General features: G+C 44.0%; 1 protein-coding gene across 5 annotated transcripts in view; it reads right to left on the bottom strand.

Annotated features, from left to right (window-relative positions):
• Window positions 1–26,075, bottom strand: part of RHOBTB3 (Rho related BTB domain containing 3) — a 65,941-nt gene that overhangs the window by 37,289 nt on the left and 2,577 nt on the right. For all 5 annotated transcript variants that reach the window (XM_050943881.1, XM_050943882.1, XM_050943883.1 and 2 more), the window contains 3 exons: window positions 20,421–20,646; window positions 15,159–15,351; window positions 11,598–11,749 (listed from right to left, as the gene is read on the bottom strand). In XM_050943881.1, the coding sequence (XP_050799838.1) occupies window positions 11,598–11,749; window positions 15,159–15,351; window positions 20,421–20,646 (571 nt within the window). The remainder of the gene's footprint in view (window positions 1–11,597; window positions 11,750–15,158; window positions 15,352–20,420; window positions 20,647–26,075) is intronic.

The raw sequence follows: 26,075 nt of genomic DNA, 5'->3' as shown, positions 1-26,075 counted from the left end.
CCGGAAGGATCTACGCTGCGTCCCGGGCGTGTGCATCCCTAGGGAGCGCATGATGACCCTATTGTCTTTCAGGCTTTTCAGCCTGGGGTCCGTCTTCTCTGAAAACAGGCCCTGACCTTCGAATGGGAGGTCCTGGATGGTGTGTTGGAGCTCCGGAGGAAGGCCAGAAACCTGTAGCCAGGAGGTGCGGCGCACTGTAACCCCTGAAGCCAAAGTTCTGGCGGCCGAGTCCGCCGTGTCCAAGGATGCCTGCAATTAAGTTCTTGCGACCTTCTAGCCTTCATCAAGAATTGCCGCAAATTCTTGACACGCATCCTGAGGCAACAACTCCTTGAACTTATCTGCTGCCACTCAGGAGTTATAGGCATAGCGGCTAAGGAGGGCCTCTTGGTTAGAGACCCTGAGTTGGAGGGCGCCCGCTGAGTAGACCTTCCGGCCTAGCAGGTCCATACGCCTCGCCTCCTTGGACTTCGGTGCTGGGGCCTGCTGCCCGTGGCGCTCCCTCTCGTTCACAGACTGCACAATGAGGGAGCACGGGGTTGGGTGTACATGCAGGTACGTATATCCTTTTGAGGTTGCCATATACTTGCGCTCCACCCCGTGTGCAGCAGGAGGGATGGAGGCCGGTGATTGCCAGATGGTATTAGCATTGGCTTGGATAGTCCTGATAAAGGGAAGGGCGACTCTGGTGGGAGCATCTGCTGAGAGAATGGTCACCACAGGATCTTCGATTTCCGAAACCTCCTCAGCCTGCAAGTTCAAGTTTTGCGCTACACGCCTGAGGAGGTCCTGGTGTGCCCTGAGGTCGAGTGGAGGAGGACTGGAGGATGACGTTCCCCCCACTGCCTCATTGGGGGAGGACGACGAGGAGACCCCCGGTAGGAGTGGGTCCATGAGGCGCTCCATCTGTACCAGCGCCTCTGATTCTGGAGGGAGCTCAGGGTCCTGCTGGTTGGATTGGTCTTCCCCCGCCGGAGAGGGGGGAGGGCGAGACAACGAGACCTCCGGAGCCCTGCGCTCAGACGTCACAGGCTGAGGTGGAATGTGTTGAGGGCCCTGGGCTTGATGATAAGCCCAGGGTGTCCAGAAACCCCACTGCTGCGGTCCCTGATCCTGCGGAGGAGGGTCATGGAAGAGGGCAGCGGGTCTGTCTGCGTCTAGGGCATACATGCTGTCTATCTGCGATGAGACAGACGGCTGCCGGGAGGGCCATGGTGGGGCCGAATGTGGCTGGTAGGGCTCCCTCGGTCTCGACGCCGACGATCTTCTCGGTGCCGGGGACTGGTACCGGGAATCGTACCGGTGCTGGGATCGGGACCGGGACCTGCCTCCGGCGTGGTGCCGGGAGGTCGACTGGGACCCGCCACCAGCTCGGTGCCGGGAGGTCGATCGGGACCGGGACCCGCCACCAGCTCGGTGCCGGGAGGTCGACCGGGGTGCTGATCGCCGACGGGAACGGCTCCTGGAGTCTCGGTGCCGGTAGCGGCGACTCGATCCAGACCGGTGCTGGGAGTAGCGAGACTGTCTGGAGGATGACCGGCGCCGCGAGTGCGACCGGTACTGCCGAGGGGAGCGGTGCCGGGACTGCGAGCGGCGCCTGGAGCAAGAACGTCCACGGTGCCGGGACCTCGAAGGGGATCGGTGCCGGCTGGGCGAATCTGGGGACAGCGCTCGCACTGTCGCAGGCTTGCCTCTGGATATGACCCGCACCGGGGGTACCGGGGGTTGAGGCTGGGTAGGCTCCATGAGAGCAATTAGGTCCCGCGCCAAAGTGAAAGTATCTGGCGTCGAAGGGACCAATAGCTCAACCCCAGATCTTATAGGGGAGCTAGGAGGGACAAGATTCGACGGACCTCCGGGGCCCGGAGTCGACGGAATCCCTGCTGGTGGTGCCGCGGCCAAGGCAGGCGCCGGACGCTCCGCTCAAGCCTGCAAGGATGGAGTCGCAGAGTTCGAGGATCTTGCTTCGGGTCCCGGTGCCGGGGAAGGTCGGTGCCGGGGTGCCTTTTCCGGTGCCGGCACATCTTTCCGGTGCCGGCGTGGTCCGGTGCCGGCGCGGAGCAGGAGCTCTACGTCGAGGCCACAGGATTAAGTGCCATTTCCATTAGGAGAGTCCTTAACCTCTGGTCCCTCTCCTTTTTTGTCCGAGGCTTAAAAGCCTTACAGATGCGGCACTTGTCTGAAATGTGCGATTCCTCCAGGCACTTCAGACAGGCGTTGTGGGGATCGCTGGTCGGCATCGGCTTTTTATAGGCCGAGCATTGCTTGAACCCCGGCGAACCAGGCGTGGGCCCGGTGCCGGGCGAAGGGAAGGGCTACAGCCCAAACCCGCTAATAAGAATATACAACTATACTACAATTAACAATAACTAACTACAATTTACAACTATCTACAACTATGAGAACAGTGAAACGAAGGAGAGCTAGGGACGTGGAGGACAGCTATGCCGCGCTCCACAGTTCCAACGACCGACACAGCGGTAAGAAGGAACTGAGGAGCGGGTGGGCCGGCAGGGGTATATATCGAGCGCCATGGCGGCGCCACTCCAGGGGGCGACCTGCCGGCCCACTGGAGTTGCTAGGGTAAAAAGTCTTCCGACGAACGTGCACGCACACCTAACTGGAATGGATATGAGCAATCACTCGAAGAAGAATGCACTTTTATGTAGAGATCCATGATTAAATTGAGTCTTCCTGAATAGTGATTTAAATCAAATCCACCCTGTTTGAAGGCTATATGATGAGTGGAAAATTAAATTACAATATATCACTAAGGTTGAAAACTAGCAAATGAGAGTGAAAGTGATTTTTTGTCAACACATTTAAAACTCTGTTTATCTTCTATTTAAGTACAATGTCTAACCAATACTTGGTTGAAAGATTGTCTTAGAATTCTAAAAAAAATCCTTTAAACTAAGTTGTGAGAACTCAAAACAAACATCAGATCCCTGAGACTTTATAATTGATAGGGAAGATCACATTTAACATTTCTGATACTTTTAAAATACTAATAAAAAACAGCAGAAAGCAAACATTTTTGGGAAAACATAAAAAGCTTTTGGATCTTCTTCATACATCAAAAAGAAGCAATTTTTTAAATTCTTTATAAGTTATCAGTATGGACTACATTTTAAAAAACATGCACTTCAGCAATCTCACAAGCAAGTCTTCACTGTTTAATTTGTATTACACATGTAATCGCTCATTTCATATTTGTAAAAAATATGTTTTTGAAATTTTAGTCCTATCTAACATTAAGGGCTCAATCCTACTTCCACCAAGATTACTAGAAATGTTGTCACTGATTTTAATGGGAGTAGGAGTGGGCACTAAAATAAACCTCCACACCTTATTAAGTTACATCTCGAAGTGGGAGAGAAAAATTCTAGTATGATAATTCACTTAAACTAAGTATGGAGTGTCATCTTGATTGTTATCTGAGGCCTGCTGTACACACAGTTTTTGTATGAGCATAAGAAAAGGTTACTCACCCTGTGCAGTAACTGAGGCTCTTTCAGATGCATGACCCTATGGGTGCTCCACTGTAAGTGCTGCAGTGCCCCGTGTCTGGATTGGAGATCTTCACTGGCAGTGCACAGTGAACCACACATGCGCACCTCCCCATCTCATGCCATGAGCAGCAGGTATATATAAGCACTGCATGGTCCAACTGCCACCCAGTTCCTTCTCTACCGCAGAGCTCATCTTTCAGCTCAAAAGCAAAGAGCAGACAGTGGAGCACTCATAGGGACATTCATCTCGAGAACCTCAGTTACTTCACCTGGTGAGTAACCTTCTCTTCTTCGATTGATGTCCCTATGGGTGCTGCTCTGTAGGCGACTATAGCGCAGTGCCCCTAGTTGCAAAGTCGGGATTTCAGAGCAGCATTTAATACAGACAATAGGACACTATGTCCGAGTAGAGTATCTGATGTTGCATCATGAGTAATAGCATCATGACAGCTAAATGTGTCCACAGATGTCCACGTGGTCGCTTTGCAAAGGTAAGCGATCAGGACATTGCTGAGCAAGGCAAACGAAGTGGAGAGAGTGCAGGTTGAAAGTGCCTGAGTGCCAGAAGGAGGTAGTTGACTATGCAGCTGGTAGGACAGGTTTATAAACTATGAGATCCACTTGGAAAGGCATTGCTTAGAAATGGCTGTGCTTTTTGATCTTTCAGCCATTGATAGAAATAAACATGGCAAGCATCTGAAAGATTTAGTTCTGTCCAGGTAGAAGTCTAATGCTCATCTGACATCCAGGGTGTGTAATGCCACCTAATGCTGGTTGCTGTGCGGCTTTGGGAAGAAGCAGAGAAGGTAGACAGGTTGGTTTAGATGGAAAGAGGATGGTACCTTATGTACAAATTTAGGATGTGGATGTAACATAACCTTGTCTTTATGAAAAAAGTGGGGGAGGGGGAAGGGAGGAGATGCCATGAATGCTCCAATTTCACCAACAGGCAGAGGTGATTGAAACAAGAAATGCTGTTTGCATAAGTAAGTGAACATAAGAGCACATTGCCAGTGGCTGAAATGGTGGTCTAGTAAGATAATGTAGGACAAGGCCAGGATCCCAAGATGGGATGGGATCTCGTATGTGAGGATCAAGATTTTGGAGGCCTTTCAGGAATCTTTTCATGAGCAGGTGGGTGAACGTAACAGTGGCCGTCTATACAGGGGTGAAAGAAAGTGATGGCGGCCAAGTGCACATGAATGGAGCTCGTGGATAAGCCGGATCTTTTAAGGTGTAAAATATAGTCCAGGATGAGCGGTAATGGAGTGATCATTGCCTTGACATGATTGGAGGTGCACCAAGATTGGAATCTAGTCTATTTGTGGAAGTAAGTGCATCTAGTTGGATCACATCTGCTATTCAAGAGTACTTGTTTAAACAGCCTCTGAACAGATCATCTCTGAATCCTGTAACCATGACTTCAGATGGAGTAGCTGTGGATTGGGATGGAGGATTTGACCCACATCCTGTGAAAGGAGACATGGAGTCGGTCGCAGAGTATTCGATGGCCATACCGTCATGCAAATAAGTTACGTATACCAGATCTGTTGTGGCCAGGTCGGAGCTATAAGGATGACTCCGGCTTGGTCCCCTTGGATCTTGTGAAGTACTCTGAACAGAAGGGGAAAGGCACAGAGCAGCAGCACACCCCATGTGAGGAAGAATGTGTTGTGATACATGCTCCATGTTTTTTTAGAGAGAGATGCTTATGATATTAATATGGCATAACTAAGATATGTTTTATGCAAGACGGGTCACGTGAGATATCATTAGAAAGGTTCTGATTTATTGAATTTGATGATAAATGCATATAAATTGGATAATTTCTGTATCTGATGTTACGAATATTGACTATTTAACAATTACAATTGTGTTTTCCCCTGTGGAATGCCCACCAGACAGTATGCAAACAGCCTAGATGGGCCATTGGGGGGGGAACAATAGGTCTTTGAAGATGCTAATCTCCTCCATCCTGAGAAGTTTCCTGGGATGCAACTTTGACACTGCAGGGTCGGGTGATCATGTCACCTGGTACTTCATACCATCTTGGACTTCTAGCAGTTTTCCATTAAGAGTGGGTGGGGTCAAATTGGGTGGGAAACAAAGGATTCCTGCCATATGCAAACCCTATTTAAAGCTGGGGAGTAAGGTAATCTTGGTTCATTCTTCACTGAATTTCCACCCAGGATGACTGCTTAGACATCGAAGAAACAAAGACAAAAGGGAGGGGGAGGACCCTAGATTGGGAATGGTGTCTGGCCCAAGAAGGATATACCTGGAGTTTTAAGCTGCAAGCAAGAGAGATCTGTCCACAAAGAAATTCTGCAATCCGCTTAAAATAACATTTAGGGTTAGAAATGACTATTTGTAGCCAGCTTCTTTAGTGTATTGAACTTAGTTTGCAAGTTTGTTTTATTTGCTCAGTAATTTGCTTTGTTCTGTTTGCTATTCCTTATAATCTACCTTTTGTAGTTAATGAACTTAGTTTTTGTTTATTCTATTACCAATTTGTGTAATTCATCACAGGGGATGAAGGGGGGGGGCAAAAATCTGTACATATCTTCCTCCACATTGACGGAGAGTGTGAATTTTATGAGCTTACGCTATAGGCTGAGATTCGAGAAGAGGTCCATTGTCTCCTCATGGACCTATCTGAACATGATACCCTTCATGCTGTATGACTGACAGTCATCTAAGTATGGAAATATGATAATGCCCTCTTTGCATAGGTAGGTAGCCACCACCGTGAGGAGTTTGGCGAACACTCAAGGGGACTGCAGGAAGTATGAAGGGCAGAACTTTGTATTGATATCAATTGGTTCCCATGATAAATCGGAGGAACTGTCTGTAGGCAGGGTTTATTGTGATGTGAAAATATGCATCTTGGAGGTCAAGGGCTGAGAACTAGTCCCTCTGTGCCACTGCTGGCATAATGATGGACAGGGGAACCATCTTCAAGTGGTGCAGTTTGACAAACCTGTTGAGGTTTCAAAGCTCTAGGATCGGTCTCCATCCGCTGGATTTCTTTTGGATCATAAATAACAGGAGTGAAAACCTCTCCCTCTGTGCCGGGATGGGACTGGTTCTATCGCTTCCAGTTGCAGAAGGTGGTTTATTTTTTCTTGTAGAATGTGTTTATGAGAAGGGTTCCTAAAGAGATTGGGAGGGAAGGTAGGATAGAATGAAATGGGATGGAGTATCCTTCCTTAATGATCTCTAGGACAGTGGCTCTCAACCTTTCCAGGCTACTGTACCCCATTCAGGAGTTTGATTTGTCTTGCGTATCCTAAGTTTCACCTCACTTTAAAACTACTTGCTTACAAAAATCAGACAAAAAATACGAAAAAGTGTCACAGTACACTATTACTGGAAATCTGCTTATTTTCTCATTTTTACTATATAATTATAAAATAAATCAATTGGAAGTCGCAGCCGAATGTCCTGATCTTTTCTGGCCCTGGCAGCCAGGCTGTGGCAGAGTATAGCATGTAGAGCAGTATAAACAAGTCATTGTCTGTATGAAATTTTAGTTTTTACTTACTTCACTACTGCTTTTTATGTAGCCTGTCGTAAAACCAGGCAAATATTTAGATTAGATTAGTTGAAGAACCCTCCTGGAAGATCTCTGCATACCGCAGGGTATGCATACCTCTGGTTGAGAACCACTCTTCTAGAACCCACTTATACAAAATAATTAGCCGCCAAGATGGAAAGAGAGGGGCTAAATGGTCGCCAAACTGGTGGGATGTTAGAGATGGCGGTTGTGATTGGAACAGGGGGAAGGCTTCTTGCAGCCTCGACAACATCTTCAAAAATTGTTGTTTGGCCAAAGGTGTGAGAGAGGAAGCCCTTGAGAAGTTGTATGTCTGCACTTGGGGGGGCGGGGGGAGCTTCTGTCAGTGTTGTGTGTTGTACCGTAAATTAGGAGCAAACAGCGGTCAGGATCGCAGGGGTATTGCTCTTTCCCCAGTCATCTCTTCAGCACTGGCATATAGATGCAGAGAGAGCAGAGTACTCGAGCGTCCTTCAGGGAGCATAGGGACTAATCCATGCACTCTGCGAATAATTTGGGGCCCTCAAAGGACAGGTCCTCAATGATGTTTGTACCTCATTGGGGAGCCCAGAGAGATGCAGCTATGAGACCCAACTCATGACTACAGCAGTCACAATGGAACAGGCAGCAGTATCTACAGAATCCATAGAGAATTGTAAAGCTATATGGGCCAAGAGGTGTCCTTCAGATATAAGTGCCTGGAGCTGCTCCTTCATGTCATCAGGAAGGTTGTGGCAGAGTTCCCGTATTTTGAAATAACTGACACAATTGTATTTGGCCTCACAGTTGGAGATGCGGAATTGGCACATAGAAGATTAATAAGCCTTGCAGCCAAATAGATCCAGTCGCTTCCAATTGCTGTCATAAGGGGTGGATCTAGGGTGGCATTGGCATTCCTTTTTGTGCATGGCCTTGACAACTAAGGAATTTGGAGTGGGGTGACATAATATTTTTTGGTGGCCCACTTGCATATGGTCTGCCAGAGCACACAGGCCAGGTCAAGAAGGGACTCATTGACAGGGAGGGCTATTTTGCAGGATGAGGATGTGTGCAGAATGTTGTGCAGTTTATGCTGTTGTTCTTTCACTTCCTCCAAAGTAATCTGGAGGGAGTGTGCTATCCTGTGAAACAGCTCCTGAAAGTGTTTAAAGTCGCTGGCTGACGTAGGGGGTTGAGGCATGATAGCCTCATCGGGGGAAGAAGAGGAGAAATAGAGTGGCAGTGTAACCTCCCCCTCCAGTTCTTCTTCTTCATCTGCTATCGGTCTCTGGTGATCAAGAGATGGATAAGGACGGTGAATTTGTAGGCCTCTGGCTTTGTTCTATGGGAGCCTTCCCAAACTGTAATCTGGATATGACCCATGGATTCCAGTATAGCTAACGTGGAGGGAATGGCACGTGGGGTTGTCCTGGGGTGGTTGGGGGTTGTGGATAGTGAGCATGTGTAGATGATGTGCTTTGTGCCTGTCCCAAATGTAAAGGGTGGGGGGGAGGCATAGTCTTCCTTATCTTCCTCGCTGGGGAAGGGTGGTGCCATCCTTGGAGGAGAAAGGGAGCAGTGCTGTGACTCTGGAGAAGAGAACAGAGATGGAGGGAGCTCATGTCTGAGTACTTGTGACTCAGGCAGGTCATATACAAGCAGATCCTTAGGGTATCTGACCCCCTGGAGAGGAGAGAGAAGCCCCATCAGCAGATGCATTGATGCTGAGGGAGAGGTGCATTCTCTTGAGCAGCCAGCAGATGGAGTCAAGGACTTGCCCAGCGCCAAGGGTTTGCTCAGTGCCTGAGGGTGAACCAGTGCCTAGTGCTTGGCCAGCGCCGCATGTTTTGTTGGTGCCGAAAGCAATGTCAGTGCCAACAGAGCTGCCAGCGCCAGTGGTTTCGTCAGTGCCATGGCACACAAAGTTGATCTGGTTGGGGTGGTCAGCACCATTTTTGAAGGTCTCGCATTGCAGTCTCTAGTGCCGAGAGACTATGCTGATGCCCGCAGGTCTGCTCATTTTAGGGTCTTTAGACATATGTTTCGCTCCGATACCGGAAGTACTCTGACTGTCCCTAGAGCTACATCTCATATCCGAAACTGATGTTGCAGGGAATGGTGTTCTGGCAAGCAGTGGGCAATGAGAGGACTTGTTTCTTCCCGTCCGCGTGGGAAAAAGATTTGCCCTTAGGACCTGGCAAATGAGGATCAGTGGACAAGCTAGCAGAACATGAGAACTGTGTGGAGGAAGTATCTGGACCAGGGTACAATGCTGTACTCAATGATCTCTCCTGGCCCTAGCAGTCAGGTTGTGGCAATGGGTACACTTCTGCGGGACGTGTCTCTCTCCCAGGCAGTGGATGCACTGTGGGTGACCATCGCTTACTAGGAAGGCCTCCTGATGGGAAAGGCACCTCTTAAACTCAGGAGATCTGAGTATAAGCACAAGGGAGAAAAAGCTTCCCAATCAGGAAGGGCAGAAAGCAGGAAAACAAAAAAAAAGTGTTAAGCTATGAATTAACGGAGGGTAAGAGGAAAGAAAAAAAAATGAAGGGAGAGGATGACAAAGGAAAGAGTTAACTACTAAACTATATGATAAGGCATAATCTAGCAACTCAAAGGATAGGTGGGCTCTGCTGCAGATTCCATCCCAGATCAAAGGCAGTTAAGAAGGAACTGGGAGGCAGTTGGTCCACAGCGCGCTGTATGTACACATGCTGTTCACGGCGAGAGATGGGGAGGTGGCATGTGTGATCCAACCGGCATTGCTAATGTAAATGTTCCAATCCCAGACACAGGGGACAATGACACATCTACAGTGGAGCACCCATAGGGACATCAGTTAAAGAAGAGCCCTTATTAAAAAAATACAAAACCAAAAACCTATATAGTTATACCGGTACAACTCCAACTGTGAAAACAGTTTTAAGGCATCTTTAATACCAGTGTAACTCATCCATAGTTAGAGAGGCTGTACCACTTTACCTATCCTAATATAAAAACACAAAGACAACATATTTTGCCACATTACAAATGCTTTGCCAATACAGCTATAACAGCACAGCCTCATAGCACGATGACAGTAGGAGTTCTACCAGCATAGTAACACCACCTTCCTGAACAACACTACCAATGCTGTATGTAGTGCTGCTGTAGCCGGGTTGGTCCCTGCTGAATATTAAAGAGACACGGTGAGTGAGGTAAGATCTTTTACTGGATCAGCTTCTGTTGGAGAAAGAGACAACCTTTCAAGCAAACACTAAGGTCTGGGAAATGTACAGAGTGTACAAGGTAAAACAGATTGTTTAGCAAAAGTAGTTCAAACACATTTTAAAAGGGAACATTCAAAATGAAGTGCCCAGTTAACTCTCCAGTCATAGGGAGGAAAGGGGGGTGGGCAAGGAAAAGCTGGGTGGAGGGTTAAGTGGGTTACAGATTGTTGTAACAAGCCATAAATTCATTTTCTCTATCCAGTCCATGATCTTTAGTATCCAGCAAATTTATGAATTTAAGCTCCAAGATTTGTCTTTTGAAGGTGTTAACACCAACCTTCCCCCCACACCCACCCATTTTTTTCCCTATGACTGGACAGGTGTTAATAGTCCACATCACCTTGAATGGTCCCTTCATATATGTGTTGACTATTTATTCTAAACAATCTTTTCCATTTAGCTGTGACACACTGTACATTTCCTAGACCTGAAGAAGAGCTCTGTGTAAGCTTGTCTCTCTCACGAGCAGTTCAATAAAAGACATTACCTCACCCATCTTGTCTCTCTAATTAGCTATGCTCCCAGAAGTACTCTTCTGTCGGCACAGCTACATCTACGCTGGGATTTTTGCCCACATAGGTATGTGTTTTTTTCACAACCCTGACAGACAGCAATGCTGACAAAACTTTGTAGCACAGACCTGGCCAAAGTCCTTGCCTCAACAAGTGTAAGTGTTAACTTGCAATGAAAATGTTCATGGTTTACTTTTTTCAGTCAGTCACTCTCCTTCCCCTCATTTTTGCATTTTCAGGCAAAATAAATGAGCTCAACTTTATTTCAACTGACTGGACAGATTGCTTGAGACTGGAAACTGTTCAATGACTGAAAACAAAGTAACATCAGACATATATTAAAATTCAAACTCTTTAACATGCTCATTTACAAATAGAACACAACTGTAAGCAATGGAGCAATTAACAACAAATATCTCACCTAAGCATCTTGAGTAATTTGGAGCACATAATTAAAGTGACAGGACAGCAGATTATATAACTAGGAAAAAGATCTGTTCCTTGAGCTTGTCCTATAAGCTTCCTGAAGTTGATTGCAACAGAGGTAGTTTAGTATTCCCAATATTGCTATAACTGGGGAAGATGCACCACCAGTGGAAAATTGGAAAAAAAAAAAAGTTCAGTGTAGATAAGGCCCTAGAGTCACTGTTCCAGTTATCCAATTCTCATTTACATGGCACACAGTTTTAAAGTAAAGCCAAAATTTGGCTTCAGAGAGATACCAAAGATTTTATCTACGCTCTGCTTAGTACAGTTTCTCACTTACCACTCCTCCAAAATATTTTCCTATATAGAAATCACTGAGACTGTGCAATTCAAGGTAAGTAGCTCCCAGTTCTTTAGCAAGTTGAATCCCTTCAGAAGCAGTAACACAGCTCCCTCTGTCTAAAGTGCACAGTGGACAAGTACAAGGTACTTCTGAGAAAACAAAAAGATTTATAGAAGACATTTTAATTAAATAATCCACAACACACTAGCTTGTACATACTAGTAAAGATATACATTATATTGTAGAATCATAGAACGTAGGGCTGGAAAGGATCTCAAGAGATCATCTAGTCGATCCCCCTTGCTGAGGCAGGAGTAAGCATACCTATACCATACCTGAAAGGTGTTTGTCTAACCTAGTCTTAAAGATCACCAATGACACGGATTACACAACCTCCCTATATAACCTGTTCCAATGCTTAAATATTCTTGTAGTTAGAAAAAGTTTTCCTCACATGAAACCTAAATCCCCCTTACTGCAAATTAAGCTGATTACTGCTTCTCCTATTCCTGGCAGGCATGGAAAACAATCCATCACCATCCTCTTTATAACAATCTTACACATGTGAAGACTGTTTATCATGATCCCCATCAATCTTCTCCTCTCCAGACTAAACAAACCCAGTTCTTTCAACCTTTCCTCATAGCCCGTTTTCTAAATTTTTATAATTTTTGTTGCTCTCCTCGACTCTCTTCAATTTATTAACATTTTTCTCACAGGAAGTATATAGTAAGTAACAAATCAAAGAATTAACTAATTAATACTGGTACATGCAGTGGTGTTGTAGCCTTGTCAGTCCCAAGATATAAAAGAGAAACAAGGTGGGTGAGGTAATATCTTTTATTGGACCAATTTTTGTTGGTGAGATAGAAAAGCTTATGAAAGCTTCTCTCTCTTACCAATAGAAGTTGGTCCAATAAAAGCGATATTCTCTAACCTACCTAGTCTCTCTAATACTGGTGCAGTAAGAAATAAAACAAACATTCTCTTGCAAGTCAGAATATTAACTATCAAAAAAAAATATCACACTAAAAGAATGTGAAAGTTGCTAAATCAAGCACTGAAAAGTTAAGAACCACCAGCATTAAGGATGCCTGTGCAAATCTAATTCAGCCTCCACGTACTATGGAAGTAATTATATGATTCCAGCAATATGAGAGAGAGAAGCAGCAGCCCCATGGTGGCTATTCTGTTCCCTGCAATGTGACCTGGGATGTAGGCAACATGCAAAGGAGTAAGGGGGAGCATTAACTTTATGGACTCTTTACTCCTCAGTGCAAGTGTATATAGTTAGTCATGATTTTGTCCTGTGTGACTGTATATATAGTACAAAGTTCTGAACAGAATCTGTGCCTAGAACCTTGCATTTCCCTGCAACCACGGGTTAATTGAGGAAGGAACAACAATTTTAGCATTAGTCAAGGTGGCTTTGCTTTAAGTGATAATGGAAAAAACAAGACAAAAACAAAACACTTTTCTCCACCTATAATGGGTTCTTTCATGTATACATGTCACAACCCAAACATGGTCCACCCACCTCAGCAAGAAGCAAATTATGCCAACAAATTTTTTTCGCTCCATACCTATTTGAGTCCCAGTTCCGTATTGTGATCTGTTTGAGCAGACGGCTGTGCCCACACAGAGCCTCTCTGAAGTCAGTAAGGCTCTATGAGTAGGGCCTACTGACATCAGAGACGTTCTGTGTGGCACAGCTGTCTGCTCAAACAGATCACAATACAGGATCCAAGCCTAAACTTGGCAAAATATTGCCTATTCCCAATAAAATTATTTCCAAAGCTTATTTTCACTATCAAAAAGAAAAAAAAAGCTACAAAGGTTCAGAGTCATTTGAAACGATGCATATGTTATGAAACAAATTTATAGGAAAAAGTATGCGTATAAGTAAAAGAATTGTCATAGCCAAACATGTAGTTAGTTAAATTAACCCTCATTTTATTATAAAATCGATCAACTGGAAGATTTATCATCCATCTATATTACTCAAGCGGTCATGTTTTCCCATGTCAATAAATTACAAAAGAAAAAATTGTTCATAAGATTTAACATATACAGAATAGCAGCTCTTTATGGTTCACTGAACAGAGACAACCAAGTAGGCCTCGGCAAAACTGAATGCGATATCTCCAAAGTAGTTATATTTTTATGTATACATCATTTGTTTGCATATTATAAAATAAAGTTATTTTTGTTTGTTTGTTTATACAGTATTGACATGGGATAGAAATCTGCTTATGCTATCTGTCTCGGAGAGTACCCACTTCACAAATTTATATCCCTTTTTTTTAATTCATATCATGTCAAATTTAAAATGCTTCCCTAAGTAAAACAGATGCAGATTTCATTAATAAGTTATGGGCCTGAATTTTGAAGTGTATAAAAATCAGCAATACCACAATGCTTGGAAGAAGTATAGAATAAAAGAATGAAAACACCAAACTATCAACATCAAGCAAATTTAAAAAAAGCAAAGAATTTTCCTAGTGTAGGCAGGACCAAACACAGTACCACACATTACAAACACAGTAACGTGTGATCACTGAAGGTCTCCCAGCCAAGTAGACCACATTTAATTCTGCTTAGTTTGAGAATTCTGAGAAGTTTACACACCATGCAGGGAGGGAGGTGCGGCAAGTGCACGGGGGATAGACTCTCCGTTGGGGAACCAGTGGCAGCCCCTGGATGTGGGGCTAGATATTGCAGCACAGTCTCTGGATGGGAGAGGTTCTGGAGGGCAGTCCCTAGGTGAAGGGCTGGGTTTATGCGAGGACAGGCCCTGAGTGGAGGACTGGATGCTGGGGGGGGTGGGGGCGTCCCTGAGGAGGAGAGGGGCATTCTGCCCTGGACAGGGTACCTTGTCTCTGCATCATATTGCTGTCATAATAATTTAACTAAATAAATAAATAAAAATAAAAATAAAAGAAAGAGAGAGATGTACGGGTATATATAGTGTGGTTGTAACTCACATAACAGAGAGCTGCATATGCAGCCCACAATGGTAAACAGGTTGAGAACCACTGCTCTACAATATAGAGCACACTACGGTAATGTGTTCAATCAAAACTGAAGTCTAGAGGCTCCACATGATCTTGAGTACAGTCCTGATCTGTCTCCACTTTGTAGTCAGAGGGGTTAGCCCTTCTGTCCCAGTGTCATGCACCCTAACACACTGTAGTTCTTAGTCCCTCCTCCAAGCTAACAGACTTCTAGCTCCAACTGCAAATCCAGATCCAGAGGTCCTGGTTCAATTCCTGCAGATGATGAGCCATGCAGGAGTGTTCTTTGACAGATCAAAGCATATTATTATTTTTTATTATCTATATTCAATAACTTAAAATACATAATATTGATACTAAATTAATCAGTGTCAATCTACAGCACCTTAACACATCACATCTTTTGGTGAATGTGAAACTCTGAAGAAAAACAAACTTTTACCATGACTGGACTGAAGATGTAATCAGACTTCACTGTGATTTACTCAACATGTAACTTCAAGGTAATATTTCAGCTGTTCATAAAATGAGATTTAACACATACCGCTTTTTCTTGCGCCAACAGCAGAAATTATGACTGGAATTGAACAATGATTTAATGCTCTTTTTATCATTGGAACATAACTATCCTTTACTTCTTGAAATGAAGATTTGTCATTTACAGAGTATTTAATCACAATGATATCAGCTCCTCCAATAAGATTTTGAGAGGTGTACCAGTCACTGTCAAAAATATCCTAAACAGGAAAAAAAAAATGCATTATTTATTGGCAAGAGAGAGTCTATACAAATATTCTTGCACATAAAAAATAGATAAATTATGTTTTTGAACTGACGAGATGCAACAAAGAGAAGAGTGGGTTGTGTTTGTAATTTCTCTGTATAATTTTCTTGTCTGGCAAACAATTTGTGCACTTAACAGTAAACTTATGAATACCTGGAACCCTAAGAACAGCAGTTGAAACTCACAATATTTTTAATAAGCACTGCACGCAGAAATATACGTTGCTCTTTAAACCATTTAAATTCAAAATTGTATTACTAAGGAAATAAAGCAGTGCCATCATCTTCAATTGTAAAAATATACAGCAATTTATGTGATATTGTTAAAGGACCGTAGGATTTTTCTGGATGGATACACAAACCCTTTGCTGAACTTATAAGGCAAATTTTAAAAGTTACACAGTTGAATACTGAATTCACTACACTGTACATTTCCACTGAAAAGCCTGCACAAAAGATTTATCACTGACACTTATCATAACAAGGTTTACACACTAAAGTTGTTTCGTGATTCTAATTAATTACAACTGAAGAAAAGCTCTTCTCTGAAGGCCTACTTACACAGGAATACTCAGGAAAAGTAAGGCGAATTAACTAAAGCTGCCCTCTCCTCAGAGACTGTTACCCTAGATACCAATCTACCAAGAACAGGGGAATAGTTCTCCTATCCTATTTCCAATCTCATGTACCAACCAGTTTCATCTCACAGTTAGCCTAAGGAACACTAAGCTGGAGAACTTCAAAGTGGTCCCAGCAATATGAAAGCCGCATAATAAGATCTCCCAACTTTCTAAATGGTATCAAGCAGGAGAGGAAACCAAAGAACCACAGGAACCAAACAAAGCCAGGGATGAAATAAGCCACAAAGCAAAGGAGGAAGGAAAGCACGAAGCAGAAAATAAGGCAAGGCTGGCAACTTTAAGGTAGCAGAGGGCCACAAAATCCACTAAAACCCTTTGGCGGGCCATGCACTTTTTGAATTAAAAGAACCTACATATTTTATAAATGTTTGCTACAATACGCATGTGAACATGCAATTAACTGTGTATTAACAGTGTAAAACCAAAAAGTGTTCTTAAAATATAAAAATCCTTCATAGCCCAACCTTAAAATAAAAAAAAAAAAATACAAATAAAAAAAAAACCACACACACTTCTCCCAGCCCCACTCACCTCCCGACACCCCAAAAAGATTACACACAAATCTGTCACTAACCTTTTTTCAATATGCTGAAGAGCAGGGAATTAATAAATGAAAACAACAAAAAGTGAAAACATCATTAACGTTTTTTCTCCACTGCTTCCCCATGCCCTCAGGCTCTGCTACATGAGGTAGAGCCTGGAACTGAGAACAAGAGCTCATGCACTGGGGTCAGGCCATTCAAATTTGGCCTGGCCATTCTCTTTCATGACAACAGGGAAGGAGTTCTGCCACTGTGCCACCCAGCTCTGGTTACTATCCCCAGATGGCAGACAAGGGGGCTGGGCACAATCACATTGTGGGAGCTGGCAGATAATGATGTTCTTATCAGATGAGGAGCTTGTCAAGCCAATCTGTGGCAGTCTCATCAGCAAAGTTCAGAGCCCTGAGATCACCAACAAATATGATCAGAGGGTAGCTGTCAGCGTTGAGACACTGTCTTTGGCCACACAGCCTCATATGGGATCCCTTCTTTGGCCCCAGGTGTGAAAGTTGGCTGCACGTTAACCCTGGCCCATTTAAAATCTGTTCAAATGGGCCCATGAGCAGCATGGCAAATCAAAGCCAGCTACACACATGGTTAGGTCAGTTATAAGAGGGGAGCCAGTGGGAAAGCAGTAACCAGAGCCAAGTGGAGCAGAGCCCTGCTCCAGCAGGAATGACTGATAGATGGATGGGCCAATGACAGGCACTGCAACCCAGAGCATGGGCTTCTGCTCCCAATCCTGGGCTTCACTCCAATCCCCACAGTCGCACACTATGGCTCCATGCCATGCCACCTAGTTCTAGTTATTTATTCTCTGTTGATGGAGGTGAACCCTACCCTCACCCTCTGCTTTGTGAGGGGAAACGGGGCCTGGCCAGAACCTGTTTCTCACATCCCAATCAACCAGCCACTGGGGAGGCAGTAACTGGAGCTGTGTGATATGGGGCTGAATCAGAGCCTGTTGATGGGGAAGCAAAGTGGTCTGAGGCAGCAGCAGCTTTACTAAAAGACACACCCCTCAGCGACTCAGCACAATTAAGAAAATTTAAAAAATTATCAGGCTGTGACCCCACATATGGGCAGGACAAATAAAATGATCTGGCAGGCGAGGAGCGGCCCCTAAGCCACTAGTTGCTCATCCCTGAGATGGAGGGAGGGAAGAAAGATAGAAAAGAGCAGAGGAAAAGGAGGACAGAACACAGGGCTCAGAAGGAAAGGAAAGGAAATCTGTGAAGGGAGGTTGCGGGAATGAGAGTACTGAAAATGGAGAGAAGAGAAACAAAAAGGGAAGGAAGGAGAGAAAAGGCAATGAGAAAACAGAGGAGAGAGAACAGGAGAGGAAAGAGGTAGGAACATATGAAAGAAAAATCACTAGAACATACAGGTGTGACTGCTTTAATTCTAACTGGAATGTATTGATAACCTCAAAAATATATTTTGTTTTAAAATTGTTAAATTAGTTTGTGAATTAACTGCTGTGTTCATGTAAGTGAAACGAGTAGCAATATAGTGTTTGCACATATTTGCATTAACTCCTAGATAGCTCCTTACATGCACCTCACACCCATCTTAGGCAGCAACACTCTTGACATTCCAGTTCTTGGCTGTCCCAACTCGAGACTGGCAATCATACAGAGTTCTGCAATAATCTTGTAAAAGGAAAACTTCTTCTAACTTGGCATCAGAATCCCATATTTATTTTTGTTCAACAACTTAACCCGCACAGTTGTGGATCATCATATTCAAATGGATTTATCCTAGAGACAAGGCTTCTCACACCTGAGATGAGTCACAAAAGACACAGCCAACCCCTTTTCTCTAAGTTATGCTGGACTGCATATTCAGATGGTGCAAACAGAGCTAATACAAGGGCAGCTGTAATATTAAAGTTGATATTCACTAATACAGATAAGATCAGGTGCCTCTTCTACAAAGAAACTACAGATGGCTTCATTCTTATTAGTGATCACCATATATTAAACATCAGCCAATAGTTAGCACAACCATTTACAATCTCTCCAGGCCACTGAGATAAAACTTGTGGCAAACAAGACCAGTTGAACAAGTCACAAATGTCAATCATCTGGCTTATGCCTGACAATAGCCCTTTTATGTCTAGTCTTAGTCATAAAAGAATGTGAGCAGATTCTTTAGAACTATTCACTCACTAAATCTGCCAAATCCCCATTCACCAGCAGGAGCAATTACAAACTCTCAACCACCATAGGCATGTGGCATTGAAGTGGCACAGTCACCAAATACACCTACAACCTTCAGTCTGCAGAAAACAGAAGTCCCTAAGTGATCCATCCTTGAAAATAACCCAAATAACCAGAGAGACCCTCAAGTGTAAACATAAACTGCTCATCCTACTGTTCTCCACACTTCAAAGGGCTTGTCTACACTGGCACTTCACAGTGCTGCAACATTCTCACTTAAGAGTGTGAAAAAACACCCCCCTGAGCGCTGCAAGTTTCAGCGCTGTAAAGTGGCAGTGTACACAGTGCACCAGAGCAGGGAGCCATGTTCCCCACACTGGAAGCTACTCCCCTTGTGGAGGTGGGTTTTTTATAGCAGTGGGAGAGAGTTCTCCCACGGCTGGTGCCACAACTACATGGCAGCGCTTTAACGTTGCTAGTGAAGACATGCCCTGAGAAAGCTCTCACCTGCCCCAGCTAGGAAAGGTTAGAGCAGAAGTTATAATGGTAGCATTCCCAGAAGCATGAAGTGGGTGACAACAGCATAAGCTGCCACTGCTGTTCAGTCACTGTGATCCTACCGTCTTCAGAATTGACGTTTTGGTTCTATTAAGACACCCAAAAAGTTCATACGATTATCAAACTAAAATCCCTGAATGTGTGACTTCTCTCTGCAAGCCAGGAAATAGGACATTCTTCTTATACCATTCTCCAACTATTCACCAACCCACCTTCCAATTTATCCTACTCATCTCCTACAGCCTCTTAAGTAAGAGTTCAATTCTGCAACGATTATTCATGCTGAGTAGCACCTCAGTGGGGTCAAAAGGACTAATATTATATCTATCACACACTATGCAATGGGTGAGAGACTTTCAGATTTGGATCCTCAGTTTCATTTGAATTTTTTTGATTAAGCAAAAAACACGCTACCACTAGAAAACAAAATGCTAACTAGCCCAGTTTTAAGCCTTAAACTACCAATGCTTCATCATGCATTTCTTACACTCAAAATTCCTGCAGACATCAACAGAAATTGTGGGTGTGCAAGGAATGCAGTATCAGGCCCCATATAATATCATTAATTGAAACTAATGAAGTTGCCAGATGGAATAAACATTTAAATACCCATTTTTAAAAAAGAACAGTGCTCTGAAATAATCACAAAAATAGAGGAGTGCTGTTTCACAGAAACAGAGAAATCAGTCCATTTTTGCACATAATGAAAAAACTGCTAACAAAAGCTGAATTTAAACAGTATCAATTTTTTTATGCTTTCAGATTTAGAAGCTTATTTTCTACACTTGCTCATTCAGTATTTTTGTTTTCTATTATATTATTTTCATGCAGTTTTCACTGAACAACGAAGTTGAAAAATACTACCTCCATATAGATGCAATAGATAGGGGCTCTGCTAGTGAGGGTCTTTTACTCCTGTTCCCCTAAGAGACTGTCAGTATTTGTTTTGGTGGTTGTATTTTAACATTAGATGTAAACTTCCAATCTTTTTTAAATTAATATTTAAACTGGTTAAAATGCCACTAACCATCAAAATCATTTAAAAAAAAAAACTATTTGGACTGAATTAAGAGTGGCTACAACATTGCATGCAGAACATAGTTTCAGAATAGTCGCTTACCCAAAGGGGACAGTCATGCACCACCAGTCTGACATTTCCAAACACACAGGCTTGATATTCAGTGAACACAGGGTTTCCAGTGTGGTTGGCAGAGTTCAGCAGCAAATTGCTTTCAGTCTCTGAAATGAGAGCACTTCTCCCAAGATAGGTCCAGATCAGACTTGATTGCTGATTGTCTTCAGAAAATCCATCTCTCTCATTTCCAAAGGCTACAACATGAACAGACCTAAAAACAGTAACAATAAGTGCTATTAGCAAAGACTGGGGGAGGAGAGGCGAGAATGGGGGGGGCTAAGAATATCCTTTCACATCAAAACAGGAATATTAATCCTTCTCTAGCCTCTTCTTTCATCAGACTAACACTCCAGGAGTCAACAATGAGTTACATACATCATCTCAAATCCAATAGCAGAAGGAGAGTCAAGTGGAAAGGAGTGCTGTAAATGCTGCTTGCTTTATAAATCACCAGCTTGTTTGGCTTTTTATTTGTCCGTTTCCATATGTAGTTTCACAGATGCAACCTCAATGATTCCTGTCACATATTCAGTGGTTTTGGTGTGTTTTCAAAGCTCTCTAACCTTCTGTTCAGTCCTTCAGCCCCTGCAAGTCAATGAATGTAACTGCATGTGACACAAGCAGGACAAGCCCTTGCTGTTAATCTGCTGCTGTTGTAGGTGAATTCAGCACATATCCTTAGCAGCAGGCAGCCCCAGGCTCAGCTGCTGCCTCCTGACGTCAACCCTACCCAAGAGCATAATTTATACAATGAAGAGACTTGACATTTCTGCAGAACCAGCATAATGTGGCCAGATCAGCAAAGAAAGACGAAAGGCTATTCAGCAACAGCAGCATTGTACATAAATATATGAACACTTTACCAGCCAGTCTGTATAAAGACAACCTTCTGAACTACGAAGATCCTACCCAAATGAGGGCAGACCCCGCTAAGGAAAGACTGCAAAAAGAAAAAAGTATGAAAGGCCGAATCTTTCTACTTAAGCAATTCAGACCTTTTACTTGTAAGAAACTTATTTTTAAGAGTAGGCTGAGAGCTATAGAAAATCTAAAAAAGTGTGTTTCAGTGCTAACACACTGTTAAACTCCATTTTAAAAGGGCCAATTTTTAGATCTAATAAAAAGCAGCAACATGCTTCCTCACACAGGTAAAATATTTTTGCCAAATAAAGTCAGTTTAAAATGAAATGGTTTCTACCAAACAGAAGTGCACATATTATGGTCTAAACACATGTGGGTGAGGGGTTTGGTATGTGTGTAAATAACATGGTAAATATAAAACTGATTATAGGAGCAAATTCTCCTCTTAGTTATGCTAATATAAATCCAAAGAAAAAACATTAAATTATGTGGAATCACTCAAACACAAATCATTCATAAAATGATCAATTATGTGGAATCACTCAAACACAAATCATTCATAAAATGATCAATGGAATCAACAAAAAAGTTCCCACTGTAGAATCCGGATTATTTAAAAAACACTAATGCAAAATTAGTAAAACAGAAAACTGTATATGAAATATTAAACAAATATCAGTACACAAGTTTCATACCAGTCATTTGTGAATATCCATACTGACTGGCTGGATCATTTATATAAGCCTCAGTGTCTCACCCTCTCCACTTAAGTCAATGGGAACATTACTAATGACTTCCAGAGGCACAAGATCAAGCCCTAACATATATGAAACACACATGACAACACCCAAAAATATTTAATACCTATTATAGCAATGGAAAACTCTAAAAATCTTTCATCCTATTTTAATAGCCTTTATAAACTATAAATATTAGACTTTTACAGCAAAGAGAACAAATGGTAGTTTTCTCAAAAGTTTCCTCTCTCTTTCGTCCTACTTCCCAGTTTCTCCCACCGGGATTAACTTTTGCTTAGGAAGCTGAAAGACCATTGATGTAGTTTCCCGCTTTGAAATCTGGTTGCCCTTTCTTGGTAGTTCTTCTCAATGGACACAGTTTCAAAAAACAAACAAACAAAACTCATCACATTTCTCATTTGGCTCTCAAACTAGTTGGCAGTGTCACCTAATACATCCTCCATTAGTAGCAACTGACACTGGATAAAAAGTCAAGTGAGTTAGTGCCAAAACAATGCTTTGACTGTGTCCATTAATCCACTTATATAAAGCAAGTAAAGATAGCCTTTGGAGACTGAAGGTCTGAACAGAAGAGCAGGGGGTTGCAAGATACTAGACTTACGGTAAGACCAAGGTTAGGGAGGATGTTTGAGTGGAATGTTTCCTGTAACCATGCATTTAGAAGCATGAACTGTGACTAACCAAGAACTCTGAAAACAGGTGACTATGAGAATAACCCAGAGGAGAGAACTGTAACGCGAATGAACGAGAACCCCAGAGGATGACTGGGTTTGAGACTGTGACAGGTTGTGTGAATAAAGTACACACCCAAAAGGGTGATTTTAATTGACCTTGTTCAGTGTGTGGGCTGTGTGAAGATTTTCTCCACTCTGCTTAAACGGTGCAGTTCAGTCATTTTATGAGCACTGCGCTCTGGGGTTGAGCAGGGAAGGGGAAGGAACTGGATGGTCTAGAGCAGGATGACCAGAGGGAACTCTCATTCTCCACTCCCCTTACCCCACACAGAGTAGAGATTAGCAAAATATCTTATATTTTGTCTGTATTATCTTTTCTATGGAGGTCATTATGCATTGGGCTGCCTCCTTCAAGGTGACCTCCTTGTGCAAGCACAGCTGAGGAATTCCCTGGCAGTGCAACTTCAAGGCGGCAACATTCTCAGGGTCTGGGGGAGAACTGTCATAAAGAGTTGCTATAAAGACCCAGGGCTTCAGATACCCCTAATCTTCTACAGGCACTTCGGGATTCATTGTTTAGGGTAAGCCCTGTGGGGGAAACAAGTTCCAGCACTCAATGAAACAACATAGTAGCAAGTGTTTAAGGGACACTTTCCTGAGTTTTCCTCTCCAATCCCATTACATGGGTTTTTCTATGGGTGGGGGCTATTCAATGATCTGCCCCAAAAGCTCACTGAAATTTTAATACTGTAAATAGTATTCATACATACTCAAACATGTACTTATGATCTAACAAACAAAATCAATGAAAGTGATTTTGTATAAAAACTTATTTACATGCATGCATTTTAATAGTCTCATTTAAGGGAAAAATTCAGTCCTTTCCAGACAAAGCCTGGGTAATTAAGTTGTGTGTAAGGAACTTGGCTGGGATTGAGTGTAACAGAATCTTTCCTTCTCCCTCACCACCATGTGCCTAGGCCTAACAGATTCTGCCTCGTGGGCTGGAATAATGGTACACTCTCTCCATATCCCTACACAGAGGTTTTGATTTTTAGATCTTCAACTGGCAATCTATAACACAGGGGTCGGCAACCTACATCACACGAGCCAATTTTGTCTGGCACGCGACTGCCAGCGGGGGTCCCGGCCGCCGGCCCTGCTCAGTGCGCGCAGCCGTCTGAGTGAAGCGGGGCTGGCGGCTGGGACCCGTTTGGCGGGAGGCGCACCACCTGGGTCCCCCCTCACCGTGCTCAGGTTCCGCGGCTCCCAGGAGTGAGAACCGCAACCACTGCCCATCCCGCAGCTCCCCCACCCCTACTACCTCAGCACTCCACGTGGAGGCAAAACTCCATGTGGAGCCAGCATCTCACTGGCATGGGCCTGGTAAGGGGAGTCCCGGGGAGGGGGGGCAGTCAGGGAGCAGGAGGAGGGCTAGGAGTTCTCAGGGTTCTGTCAGGGGGTGGGGAGTGGTTGGATGGAGCATGGGAATCCCCCAGGGGTCTGTCTGGAGGCGGGGGTGTTCATAAGGGTTGGGGCAGTCAGGGGACAGGTAGGGGGCAGGGTCCCAGGGGGGCAGTTAGGGTGGGAGGCTCTCAGGAGGGGGCAGTCAGGGGATAAGGAGCCGGAGGGGAGGTTGGGGGTTCTGACTGGGGCAAACAGGGTGGGAAGGAGCGGATGGGGGCTAGGGCAGGGCTCTCCTTTCTTTTTTGATTGTTGAAATATGGTAACCCTAGGCGAGGGGGGAGCCAGGAGGCACATGGGGGCTGGCGCCCACATACATCCACTACAGCCTACAGGCACACCCCGGGGGGGCCACCGGTCCGCAGCCTGGGCAGGAGGGACACAGCTGCTCCCCGCTAGCTGTGCTACCGCTGCCTTTGCAGGGTTGCTGCCCCCTGTACCACGCTGGCTCCTCCATGGCTAGGGCTCGCAGCTGTCACAAGTGGGACGCTCTGGCTCTTTGGTGCCTCCAGAAGGTGACTCGTCCCTGCCGAGCTACTGCAGCAGCCCAAGCCCGGCAAAGCCAGTGAATGGACTCAGATTGGGAGCCACCTGGGTGGGGTTGGGAGGGCTCGCATGGGCTGTGCACCCTCCAGGGGAGTTCAGGGGGCAGGGAGGGGGGACCCTGGTATAGGGAGCAGCCCCTGGGGTCTATAAAGGCTCGTTGGGAATTTGAGCCTCAGTGAGCTGATGTGCAAGATGGAAGTTTCGCCTAGGTGGCAAAATACCCTTGCATCGGCCCTGCCCCAGGTTGTGCATGCCCCCCAAGTTAAGGACCACTGCACTAAACTGATAAGATCTGCATTTTAATTTAATTTTAAATGAAGCTTCTTAAACATTTTAAAAAACTTGTTTACTTTACATACAACACTAGTTTAAACTTACAGAGAGAGAGAGAGAGAGAGAGAGAGAGAGAGAGACCTTCCAAAAATGTTAAAATGTATTACCAGCATGCGAAACCTTAAATTAGAGTGAATAAATGAAGTCTCGGCACAACACTTCTGAAGGGTTGCCAACCCCTGCTATAACATTTTCTTCCACTCCCACCTATTCAAGAGTGGCAAGAACTTTAACTATGGAGAAGGCTATCACCAGGATTCCACTAGGCTAAACATGTACTTTTCCTGCACAGTAAGTCAGCTGTTCCCCAAGTCAGAAATCTCAGACTGCCTGTCACTAAATTCTGCCAAAGCCTGACCCCTACTCGTCTTACACATACCTTCCTCCTCCTTATAAGGTGAAAAATTAGCTCCTTTTTATAACGTAACTGACCATTTCCTATTAACATGGACTTGCAAGACTAGGCAGAACACTGCTCAAGGCTTCCATTTAATGCAAAACAAAACAAAAAACCCACACACAAATATATACATAGTAGATGTCTGACCTTTGCAAAACACAGATGCTGAATTTAATCTTTGTGGGTCATATATTAGATCTGAACTTTGTATATCAATTATCAAATACTTTTAAACTGCCTCATCTCTTGTGTTTTTATTTTTCATTTCAGGTCATAGAGATATTGCACTACCCTGCAGTGTGATGGGAGCCACATAACACGGTAGTGCCTCTTGGGCTCAAATATTTTAGCAGGACGTAGAAGAGGCCACACACAAAAGGTTCAAGCAAAAAATCAGATTTATACATATTGCTCATGTGCAGTGAACTAAACACTCATTGTTTTTACCAGATTGAATTGTCACAAAAGGTCCAGAAGTCCTTTGTAAAGATTCTGTATTATGATTAAATTAGTATTTATCATTATCAGATCCAGTTAAATGTTAGAAATGTCATATGCCATGTAAGTGTCACCATGAGGACACTAATTTCAAACCAGAAATCTT

The sequence above is a fragment of the Gopherus flavomarginatus genome, chromosome 3 (assembly GCF_025201925.1).
Source record: "Gopherus flavomarginatus isolate rGopFla2 chromosome 3, rGopFla2.mat.asm, whole genome shotgun sequence".
NCBI classification, from domain to species: Eukaryota; Metazoa; Chordata; order Testudines; family Testudinidae; genus Gopherus; species Gopherus flavomarginatus.
Note: the sequence above shows the minus strand (reverse complement) of the source record. Positions and strands in the feature narration are given on the sequence as shown.